Below are 12,625 nucleotides of genomic sequence, written 5' to 3'. Positions count from 1 at the left end.
CCCCTTTGTTGTTGATCGGCAGTTCGCCCTATGGATCCAGACCGTCACGCCGCCCGGGAAACTGGCACGATAGTGAAGGAGGACCCTCGAATATTCATGTTACAGTGAAGCCAAATTCAGAGAGGGGCTCGAGTAACAACGCCAACACAAGGAGGAATTGGTTTAAAATCACTGTAAGTCTTGACTGGCAATTTGATCTTCTGTTGTACATGGGACAGCAACACTTGTGTGTGTGGGTCAGCATTTGCAAAGGCAGAAACTTGAGCTTTGCTTTATTTTGTTTGTTGCTGTTAGGTATGTGATATAATTAGCATATGTGATGTCTTGTGCAAGGACGCATGCGCGGGAGAGACGTCCTAGCAAGGTGGCGTCCTGGAATAAGCAAGCTTGTTAGTTTACTCCCGTGTCCGAGTGTTAGTTTAAATCTGTTCCAAGCACCCAAATACACAACAATTGTCTTTTTAAGTTTAGTTTAGTTTAGAAAAATTAGTTTATAATTGCTCCAGAACTGGCGGCGCTGCCCTGGCAGCAGCGGCTCGCCTGCAGTCCGTTGGTTTTTACTTTTTTGTATTGTTTTTTTTCGTTTTTGTATAGTTATGTTCTGGTTTTTAGGCTGTGTTTATGTGGGGAGGGGGGTGGGGGGTGAAACGGGGGCTGCTGTCACTCCCTTCGGGGGAATACGACCTTTTTGTCGTATCCCCCTTCTTTGCCTCCGTCTACGCTGAGGCCTAGCGGAGCCGGCGACCTCGGGACTCTGGAGGCAGCTGACAGGACGCTCGCTCCCGGCCCAGCCCGGGATGGAACGGTGCTCCCGTGAGAGCGGCCTGGTGAGGGGCTGGAGTGGCCCAGCCCAACGGCACTCCCGTCGGAGTGGCCCAGCCCGAGGGAGGAACGGCACTCCCGCTGGAGTGGCCCAGCCCGAGGGAGGAACGGCACTCCCGTCGGAGTGGCCCAGCCCGAGGGAGGAACGGCACTCCCGTCGGAGTGGCCCAGCCCGAGGGAGGAATGGCACTCCCGCTGGAGTAGCCCAGCCCGAGGGTGGAACGGTACTCATGTGAGGGCGATCCGGTCCGGGGGCTGGGACGGTGCTCCGGGCTGGGACGACGTTCTGGCGGCGGTGTCCAGAGTCCTGGGTTCAGCCGCGGGCCGGCGGCTGCGTGTGCTGGACTGGAGGTGCGGCGGCTTCGACCACCCCGGGCCGCAGTGTTTGAACCGGCCCGTTCTCGGGGTTCGGTGAGCTGCGGGACTGTTTATACCATCGCCCGGTGGGGAATCGCCTCAGCGCAGAGGGAGCAGAGGGAGAGACTGCAACCCTAAGATTTTTGCCTCCACCACAGTGAGGAGGTGTTTGGAGGACTCACTGTGGTGGAAGTTAATTTGTGTTTATTGTTGTTATTATTGTATCATTGTATGTATGACTGCAGGCACAAAATTTCGTTCAGACCATAAGGTCTGAATGACAATAAAGGAAATTCAATTCAATTCAATTCAAATATGGAATAGAGATGAACAGCATGTTCGTCAAAGGATTTAATTGTGACTGCCCTTTCCTTGCAGACCTTCCACTGATATGAACGCCTCCTTAACAAAAACATTTAAATAGTTTGCATGAATCAATCCCTGTGTTTTCCATCTAGTTTGGTTTCCTTTAGTTTAGATATACAGCGTGCAAACAGGTCCTGACAAAAACCTGGACCCACTGCAGTTTGCTTACCGCCACAACAGATCAACGGTGGATGCGATCTCACTGGCCCTCCACTCCACTCTGGACCACTTGGACAACAAAAACTCATATGTCAGCTGTTATTCATTGATTACAGCTCGGCATTTAATACTATCATCCCCTCCAAGCTGGTTGCCAAACTCGCAGAACTGGGTCTCTGCGCATCCCTCGGCAATTGGATCCTCGACTTCCTCATCCGCAGACCACAGTCTGTTCGTATTGGTGGAAATGTGTCAAGACTCGATAACAATCAGCACGGGAGCACCTCAAGGCTGCGTGCTCAGCCCCCTGCTGTACTCACTCTATACTCATGACTGCGTAGCCGGTCATAGTGCGAACTCCATCATCAAGTTCGCTGACGACACCACTGTCGTGGGACGTATCACTGATGGGGATGAGTCAGAGTATAGAGGACAGATTGAGCAACTGTCCATATGGTGCCAGCACAATAACCTGGCCCTCAACACCAGCAAAACCAAGGAACTGATTGTGGACTTTGGAAGGAGTAGGAGGGGGACCCACAGCCCCAATTATATCAACAGGTCAATGGTTCTTGGTTCTTGGGTCCTCCAAAATATTCCAACTGGAATTTAAACTGGAGGTGGTGAATGGAGGGATTAAGCTTGAAAGGGTATAAAGAACACACACTATAGAATTTAACATAAAACATCCCCACACAGCAGAATCAAAGTTTCCCACTGTGTGGGAAGGCACCAAAGTCAGTCTCTTCCTCCACTGTTCCTTGTGGTCAGGGTTGAAAGGGTCAAGAGCTTCAAATTCCTGGGCGTGCACATCTCTGAAGATCTTTCCTGGTCCCAGAACACTAACGCAATTATCAAGAAAGCTCATCAGCGCCTCTACTTCCTGAGAAGATTACGGAGAGTCGGTTTGTCAAGGAGGACTCTCTCTAACTTCTACAGGTGCACAGTAGAGAGCATGCTGACCGGTTGCATCGTGGCTTGGTTCGGCAACTTGAGCGCCCTGGAGAGGAAGAGACTACAAAAAGTAGTAAACACTGCCCAGTCCATCATCGGCTCTGATCCTCCCATCCATCGAGGGGATCTATCGAAGTTGCTGCCTCAAAAAGGCTGGCAGCATCATCAAAGACCCTCACACCATCCTGGCCACACACTCATCTCCCTGCTACCTTCAGGTTCAGGAGCCTGAAGACTGCAACGTCCAGGTTCAGGAATAGCTACTTCCCCACAGCCATCAGGCTATTAAACCTGGCTCGGACAAAACTCTGAACATTAATAACCCATTATCTGTCATTTTGCACTTTATCAGTTTATTTATTCATGTGTGTGTATATTTATATTATGGTATATGGACACACTGATCTGTTTTGTAGTCAATGCCTACTATGTTCTGTGTGCTGAAACAAAGCAAGAATTTAATTGTCCTATACAGGGACACATGACAATAAACTCACTTGAACTTGAACGCGCACTAACACGCACACGCGCACACACACAAACACATGCGCACACACATACACACACTAACATACATTCACATACACACACACCACCCACACACACACCACACACACAGTAACGTGCATACACACGCACACAAACATACATACATGGGGAGAAGGGGGAGAAAGGGGATAGGAGGGTGAGATAGATCAGCCATGATTAAATGGTACAGACTTGATGGGCCGAATGGTCTAATTCTATTCCTATCACTTATGATCTTATGACATGCACTCATACTAACACGCGCACTAACAAACAGAGTGGAAACAGGCCCTTTGGCCCAACTTACCCACGCCAACCAACATGCACCATCTACACCAGTCCCATATGCCTGCGTTTGACCAGATCCCTCTAAACCCATCCTCTCCATATACCTGTCTAAATATTTGTTAAACTTTGTGATAGTACCTGCCTCGACTACCTCCTCCTGCAGCTCGTTCCATATACTCACTAGCCTTTGTATTTAACATAAATGGTGCCCTTCAGGTTCCTATTAAATCTAACCTCACCTTAAACCTATGTTCCCTGGTTCTTGATTGCCCTACTCTGGGTAACAGACTGTGCATTTACCCGATCTATTGCCTGTCTTTGACTATAACTCTCTGGAACTGTCTTACTGTCTTTGCTCTCTCCTCAGATTCCCTATGGAAAGAAATATGACAAGACCTGGCTTTTATCAAACTTGCAGTCCATGAGTTCAGTTCCCTTTAACCCTGTCCAGGTAAGAATGACGGCATCTCGTTCTCCAGAGAAACCAGTATGTCGGAAATTATGGCTTTTGGAATTGGATTTTACTGCTACTGCTTAGAAAACACTGGTGGGGATGGAAACTGCACAACTTCTGCTTTTGACTATGTCCGTGCTTCCTTGTGCAGCGGGCTGGGAATTCTGACACTTCTTGTAGTTCCGTGTGGCGTGCACAGCCTAAAGTTAACCATATAACAATTACAGCACGGAAACAGGCCATCTCGGCCCTACAAGTCCGTGCCGAACAAATTTTTTTTTGCCCCTTACCCGACCTGCCTGCACTCATACCATAACCCTCCATTCCCTTCTCAGTCCATATGCCTATCCAATTTAGGTTGATACCAATGAACCTGCCTCCACCACTTCCACTGGAATCATTCCACACCGCTGCGACTCTCTGAGTAAAGAAGTTCCCCCTCATATTACCCCTAAACTTCTGTCCCTTAATTCTGAAGTCATGTCCTCTTGTTTGAATCTTCCCTATTCTCAAAGGGAAAAGCTTGTCCGCATCAACTCTGTCTATCCCTCTCATCATTTTAAAGACCTCTATCAGGTCCCCCCTTAACCTTCTGCGCTCCAGAGAATAAAGACCTAACTTATTCAACCTATCTCTGTAAGGACAACTCTTGTAGGACAACTTGTTCTATTTGATCTTCTGTTTGTGCACGACGAGTTGATTGCATTAGTCGAACCACTTGGAGGTTGCAATCTTCCACCCCGAGAATCTGACACTGTGCAATTTGAATTATAATTCCGTACAGGAGAATATAATATATCAGTGGCTGTTGTATCCCAGTAAATATTAGAGCCTTCAAGTTAAAAAAAGGACAGGAGGAACCATGTGCGATCAACCATTTACTTGTCGACTGATTCATGAGGGAATGGGTGTTTAAGTCAAGTTGTTGAGCCAATTTAGGATGAACTTTGAGATTTATTGAGATTTTTTAATGTTTTTATTGCACAATAAAGGCCCCATGAGGAGGCTAACTTGCCAATTATCCGTCAATGACCAGAATGAGTAGGAAGAAACTGTAGACGCAGGTTTAACATAGAAACATAGAAATTAGGTGCAGGAGTAGGCCATTCGTCCCTTCGAGCCTGCACCGCCATTCAATATGATCACGCTGATCATCCAACTCAGTATCCCGTACCTGCCTTCTCTCCATACCCCCTGATCCCATTAGCCACAAGGGCCACATCTAACTCCCTCTTAAATATAGCCAATGAACTGGACCTCGACTACCCTCTGCGGCAGAGAGTTCCAGAGATTCACCACTCTCTGTGTGAAAAAAGTTCTTCTCATCTCGGTTTTAAAGGATTTCCCCCTTATCCTTAAGCTGTGACCCCCTTGTCCTGGACTTCCCCAACATCGGGATCAATCTTCCTGCATCTAGCCTGTCCAACCCCTTAAGAATTTTGTAAGTTTCTATAAGATCCCCTCTCAATCTCCTAAATTCTAGAGAGTATAAACCAAGTCTATCCAGTCTTTCTTCATATGACAGTCCTGACATCCCAGGAATCAGTCTGGTGAACCTTCTCTGTACTCCCTCTATGGCAATAATGTCCTTCCTCAGATTTGGAGACCAAAACTGTACGCAATACTCCAGGTGTGGTCTCACCAAGACCCTGTACAACTGCAGTAGAACCTCCCTGCTCCTATACTCAAATCCTTTTGCTATGAAAGCTCCCTCTACGCCAATAATGTATTTAAACCAAAGATAGACAACTCAGTGGGACAGGCAGCTTCTCTGAGGAGAAGCAATGGGTGATGTTTTGGGAAGAAGGGTCTCGACCCAAAACGTCACCCATTCCTTCTCTCTAGAGATGCTGCCTCTCCCGCTGAGTTACTCCATCGTTTAGTGCAGGGGTAGGCAACCTTGTTCTGTATAGGGGCTGGGACGCATGTCTGTGAGTGGATGGCGGGCCACATCTATCACGTGTACACACGGATCCCGTCCCCATCCCGTCCCGGATGGCAGGCATCAAATCACGTGTTCACAGAAGGTGGACAAAAAACGCTGGAGAAACTCAGCGGGTGAGGCAGCCTCATGCAATCCTTGCATGTCCCACCCGCTGAGTTTCTCCACCTCCAGCATTTTTGTCTACTTTCGATTTTTTCCAGCATCTGCAGTTCTTTCTTAAACGTGTTCACAGAAGGTGCGGGCCCGTGTGGTACAGCCAGAGCTCGGCCGGGTCAGATGGTTACGGGGGAAAAAAATAAATCCGCCTGCGGGCCGGATGATTTTGGGGATACGGACTGCATTCGGTTGCCGACCCCTAGTTTAGTGTCTAATGTCCAGAATGAGCTTTGTTCCAGTTGTGTACATCAGTTATTGGCTTTTGGGTTGAGGGGGGGAAAGGAAGGGAAACGGTGGCTTTTAGAATCGTTTAAGTTGCAAATGGTGAAGGGGAAGCATAGATAAAACAAAATACTCTGATGAACAAAGGCTCTTCAACTTGGGTGGTATTAGTACCGGCAAAACTGTTGTGATTTGGATATGCGGGGCAGGTTTTGCCATTGAGAATGGTGGGTGCTGAGAACATGCTGCTAAGGGTAGTTGTGTTATATACCCATAGTGATGTTTGAGACTTTTGGATAGTAATATATGGATGTGCGGGGGGGGGGGGGGGGGGGGGGGGGGGGGGGGGGGGGGGGGGGGGGGGGGGGGGGGGGGGGGGGGGGGGAGGGGGGGGGGAGGGGGGGGGGGGAGGAGGGGGGAGGGGAGGGGGGGGGGAGAGGAAGTGGATTAAGTGCAAGCAAAGGAAATTAGTTAAAGGAAATTAGTGGGATGACAGATGGCGCAATGGGCTAAGTGTTCGGCTGGTGACCGGAAGGTAGCCGGTTCGAATCCCGCTTGGAGTGCATACTGTCGGTGTGTCCTTGGGGCAAGACACTTCACCCACCTTTGCCTGTGTGTAAATGTAATGTAATTATGTGAAGCACTTTGGGGTCAATGCAAGTTGACCAAAAATGTGCTATATAAATAAGATTATTATTATATATTATTATTAACTTTGTGTTTACCATGGACATTGTAGGCCAAAGGGCCTGTAGAAATATAGAAGCATGTAAAATTCCCCTGTATATTGGCGATCGTTTCGCTGAACACCTCGCTCAGTCCACCTCAACCTGATCTCCCGGTTGCTCAGCACTTTAACTCCCCCTCCCATTCCCACACTGACCTTTCTGTCCTGGGCCTCTTCCATTGTTAGTGAGGCCCAGCACAAATTGGAGGAACAGCACCTCGTATTTCGCTTGGGCAGTTCACACCCCAGCAGTATGAATCTCTAACTTCAAGTTGCCCTAGCATTCCCTCTCTCTCAATCTCCTCTCCCTTCTTGGTTCTCCCACCGCCCACTGCATCTCTGTACCACCCACTCCCCTGACATCAGTCTGAAGAGGGGTCTCGACCCGAAACGTCGCCCATTTCTTTCTCCCCAGAGGTGCTGCTTGTCCCGCTGAGTTACTCCAGCATTTTGTGTCTACCTTCGATTTTAACCAGCATCTGAAGTTCCTTCCTATACAAGATTCTTAAGAGACTGGACCGGCTAGATGCAGGAAAAATGTTCCCGATGTTGGGGGGGGAGTCCAGAACCAGGGGTCACACAGTTTAAGAATAAGGGGTTGGCCATTTAGGACTGAGATGAGGAAAAATGTTTTCACCCAGAGAGTTGTGAATCTGTGGAATTCTCTGCCACACAGAAGGCAGTGGAGGCCGATTCACTGGATGTTTTCAAGAGAGAGTTAGATTTAGCACTCAGGGCTAACGGAATCAAGGGATATGGGGAGAAAGCAGGAACACAGTACTGATTTTGGATGATCAGCCATGATCGTATTGAATGGCGGTCGGTGCTGGCTGGAAGGGCCGAATGGCCTACTCCTGCACCCATTTTCTACATCTGTATGTTCCTGTGCTGTATTGTTCTATGTTCTACATTCTGAAATGCACTGCTCACAAACGTGGTGGAAGCAGATTTGTGATCTTTTGAAAAAGAAGTGAAAGGGGAAACTTGTGGGGGCAGGACCATGATGGAAGACCAGAGTAATAGTGTGAGCAAGGATCCCAACCCGAAATGATGCCCGACCCACTGAGTTACTCCAGCACTATATATTCTATACAGAGGAACAGCTTAGATCGTTTAAAGAGCCTTTAAAGATGCATTGGGCCAACTGGCCCTTTGCATTATATTATTCTCTGTCATTGATGACTATCTTACTGCCTGGACCCGTCTTTTAGTTTTAGAGACACAGCACGGAAACAGGCCCTACGTCCCACCAAGCCCGTGCCGACCAGCGACCCCCGAACATTAACACTATCTTACACACACTGGGGACAGTTTCCACATTTTACGTCACGTCCCACACAAATTGGAGCGTGGGACGAAACCGGAGCCCCCCACGCAGGTCACGTATAAACTCCGTACAGACAGCACCAGTCGTCGGGATCGATCCCGGGTGTCTGGCGCTGTAAGGCAGCAACTCTACCGCTGCGCCACTGTGCCGCCCTCTGCACAGAATGAATTGATAGTTTGAGATCGGCCATCAGTGGACAATAATGAATTGTGTTTTTTACAGTTCCATTATGACGGTAATAAGGCATTGTTCTATGTTGAAGATTCAACAACTGCAAATGCTCTGAAGCAGGTATCCAGAAGGATCATTGACAAAGATTTATACCGGGTAACTGGCTTTATATATTTCTCACAATAAGGTGGTCTTGTGTTTTTATCTACGATTTAAGTATTGGATAGAAATTATAACTACTTGCGGTGAGCCCTCCAGAAATAACCCTTGATTCGGCACTCCTTCTTGCGTATATGGTGTGCACAGCCTAAAGTTGCAGGACATCTTGTTCTATTTGATCTATTTGATTGTGCACACCAGGTTGATTGCATTCATCGAAACAGGGCGGACCAGGTGAAGGTTGCAATCTTCCACCCCGATTCGGCACTGAACCAACTTTACTGGCCACAGTGTCACGTTCCTCAGGTGGTCACCAGGGACCACTGCTATTGAGGGTCAATAACCTAGTCATGTGTAGGAGGGAACTGCAGATGCTGGTTTAAACCGAAGGTAGACAACTCAGCGGGACAGGCAGCATCTCTGGAGATAAGGAATGGGTAACGTTTCAGTTCAAGACCCTTCTTCAGACTGCTAAGTCTTCGGACTCCAGTCTGAAGAAGCACCTTGACCCGAAACGTCACCTATTCCTTTTCTCCAGAGATGTTGCCTGACCCGCTGAGTTGTGGCTATTTTTGGTTTAAACCAGCATCTGCAGTTCCTTCCTACACATCTCCTTGTTGGAGGCCCATTTGCTTTGACAGGTGGACGCAAACAATTGTCATAGAGTGATACGGCGCGGAAACAGGCCCTTCAGCCCAACTTGACAGTGCTGACCAAGATGCCCCTAACTAGTCCCACCTGCCCGCGTTAGGCCCATACCCCTCTAAACGTAACCTAAAGCTCCGTTTTGAAGATCAGTGATCCTCTGATCAATGAAGATCAGATTATTTCCATTACCTGGTTAAATAGTTGCCCCTATATAACCATATAACAATTACAGCACGGAAACAGGCCATATCGACCCTTCTAGTCCGTGCCGAACACGTATTCTCCCCTAGTCCCATACACCTGCGCTCAGACCATAACCCTCCATTCCTTTCTCGTCCATGTAACTATCCAATTTATTTTTAAATGATAAAAACGAACCTGCCTCCACTACCTTCACTGGAAGCTCATTCCACACAGCCACCACTCTCTGAGTAAAGAAGTTCCCCCTCATGTTACCCCTAAACTTCTGTCCCTTAATTCTCAAGTCATGTCCCCTTGTTTGCATCTTCCCTCCTCTCAGTGGGAAAAGCTTATCCACGTAAACTCTGTCTATCCCTCTCATCATTTTAAAGACCTCTATCAAGTCCCCCCTGAACCTTCTGCGCTCCAAAGAATAAAGCCCTAACTTGTTCAACCTTTCTCTGTAACTTAGTTGCTGAAACCCAGGCAACATTCTAGTAAATCTCCTCTGTACTCTCTCTATTTTGTTGACATCCTTCCTATAATTAGGCGACCAAAATTGTACACTATACTCCAGAATTGGCCTCACCAATGCCTTGTACATTTGCATGTGTTTTGCCCTTATCCCTATAAACCTATTTAGTCTTTGACTAATTGCCACCTTGCCATGTGGCTGTACATCATGTAAAAAAAACAAGGTGCGTGTGAATATCCCACAATGATGAAAGATGCTGTCTAAACACAAATCATCCTTTCACTGAAACATACAATGAATTTAACATGACACGTTCACCCTTGCAGGTTGTGATCATCATAAACCAATCAGCGCCGCCATCTTCCGTGTCGAATGAGCTCAAGGCTGAAGAGATAGTGCACATAAAGGTAAAGGGAAGCGCAGAGACTGCTGAGGGATGTGCCCCACACACTTGCTGTCTTCACTTGTGTTTAAGAAGGAACTGTGCAGATGCTGGAACATCGAAGGTACACAAAATTGCTGGAGAAACTCAGCGGGTGCAGCAGCATCTATGGAGCGAAGGAAATAGGCGACGTTTCGGGACGAAACGTCGCCTATTTCCTTCGCTCCATAGATGCTGCTGCACCCGCTGAGTTTCTCCAGCAATTTTGTGTACCTGCTGTCTTCACTTCAGATTCAGATTCAATTTTAATTGTCATTGTCAGTGTACAGTACAGAGACAACGAAATGCATTACTTACTGTGGGCTTTGACGCCAGTTGCTTTTCCTGGGTTCACCCTCAGGACGGCTGCACAGTCACCCTGGGAAGAGGCACACTGGTGTCTGAAGGGCCGCTTACGTCATTTTGTTTTTGGCACTCACGCCCATACAGGCGTCACGTGTCGACCTGTCGCGGGACGACGCCTGTACGTAATCGTGAGTTTCCGCCCAAAGAGTCGTACCTTTTTCTGGTCGCCGCTGCATTTTCAACATGTTTAAAATTTTCAGAGACCTGCTGAGACTACGACTAAGTTGCCAAACAAAATTGCGTAAGTGGGACAGGCCCGTAAGATAGGCACGTAATGAAGTGCAGGGAATAGAGGAATATGGATGATGTACAGGCATACGAGATCAGTTTAACTTGGCATTATGTTCAGCATTGTGGCCTGTCTTGTGCTGTACTGTTCTATGCTTCATCCATAAATGGTATTTCTTTTCGCCAGAGTAAGCTCGCAAATAGGATTGCCAGTGGTGCTGCTTACTTAAAGTGCAGCTCCGGCAATCCAGCTTCAACCACCGACCGCCGGTGATGTCCATGTGGAGTGTGCATGCTCCCTCTGTGATTGCGTGGGCTTCATCTCACAGACCAAAGTCATGTTACATAGAAACATAGAAAATAGGTGCAGGAGGAGAGGCCGTTCGTCCCTTCGAGCCTGCACCGCCATTCAATATGATCATGGACTGCATCATCCAACTCAGTAGTAGACTACCTGGGGCCTTCTCTCCATACCCCCTACAAACCCTTAGCCACAAGGGCCACAATACTATACAATCCCTCTTAAATTTATTTGCCATTGAACCCCTTGTGGTCCTCAACTACCCTCTGTGGCAGAGATTTCCAGAGATTCACCACTCTCTGTGTGAAAAAAGTTCTTCTCATCTCGGTTTTAAAGGATTTCCCCCTTATCCTTAAGCTGTGACCTCTTGTCCTGGACTTCCCTAACATCGGGAACAATCTTCCTGCATCTAGCCTGTCCAACCCCTTAAGAATTTTGTAAGTTTCTATAAGATCCCCTCTCAATCGCCTAAATTCTAGAGAGTAGAAACCAAGTCTATTCAGTCTTTCTTCATAAGACAGTCCTGACATCCCAGGAATCAGTCTGGTGAACCGTCTCTGCACTCCCCCTATGGCAAGAATGTCCTTCCTCAGATTTGGAGACCAAAACTGTACGCAATACTCCAGGTCCGGTCTCACCAAGACCCTGTACAACTGCAGTAGAACCTCCCTGCTCCTATACTGTTGCTTGGGGAGGGTTGTTGTAAATGGATACGGCTGAGAATGAGGATGAGGGTGTCAGAGGTTATGAGGAGAAAGGGGTTGAGAGGGTAAGATAGACCGTGCATGATGGAATGACGGAGTAGACTTATCGGGGCCGAATTCTGTTTCTGTAACTTACAAACTTATGAAAATGGGTTGCAGTGAAAGGAACAAGGTGCTGGAACAGAAGGGGTTGCTTTAAAACCTGCCTGTATAGATTTGATGGGCTGAATTGTCCCTTTCTACGTCACAGGAATCCATTAATACATGAATTTCAAAAATGAAGTAATCTTTGAAATCAAACTGTTATTTTCCAGCAATGCATGAGTAAACGTTACGACGGATCGCAGCAGGCGCTCGACTTAAACACCGTACGCAGTGACCCAGGTATGGATTTACAATTTAATTTTTCATATTCTAGGGACTTCGTTTAGAGATACAGCGGGGAAATAGGCCCTTCGGCCCACCGAGTCTGCGCCGACCAGTGATCCTTGCACACTAATACTATCCAACACACATGCTGGGACATTTTACAATTTTACTGAAGCCAATTAGCCTACAAACCTGTACGGTCTTTGGAGTGTGGGAGGAAACCAGGGCTCCCGGGGCTAACCCAGGGGGAGAAGGTACAAACTCCGTACAGACATCACCCAAAGTCAGGATGGAACCC

At 47.7% G+C, this 12,625-nt stretch overlaps 1 protein-coding gene across 3 annotated transcripts in view; it reads left to right on the top strand.

The window, feature by feature from the left end:
* nxf1b (nuclear RNA export factor 1b) overlaps positions 1-12,625 on the top strand; it is a 103,967-nt gene that overhangs the window by 48,663 nt on the left and 42,679 nt on the right. For all 3 annotated transcript variants that reach the window (XM_055630345.1, XM_055630343.1, XM_055630344.1), the window contains 5 exons: positions 23-173; positions 3,842-3,925; positions 8,528-8,632; positions 10,265-10,345; positions 12,273-12,342. In XM_055630345.1, the coding sequence (XP_055486320.1) occupies positions 23-173; positions 3,842-3,925; positions 8,528-8,632; positions 10,265-10,345; positions 12,273-12,342 (491 nt within the window). The remainder of the gene's footprint in view (positions 1-22; positions 174-3,841; positions 3,926-8,527; positions 8,633-10,264; positions 10,346-12,272; positions 12,343-12,625) is intronic.

This window comes from Leucoraja erinacea, unplaced genomic scaffold (assembly GCF_028641065.1).
Source record: "Leucoraja erinacea ecotype New England unplaced genomic scaffold, Leri_hhj_1 Leri_340S, whole genome shotgun sequence".
Classification (NCBI taxonomy): Eukaryota; Metazoa; Chordata; class Chondrichthyes; order Rajiformes; family Rajidae; genus Leucoraja; species Leucoraja erinaceus.
Note: the sequence above shows the minus strand (reverse complement) of the source record. Positions and strands in the feature narration are given on the sequence as shown.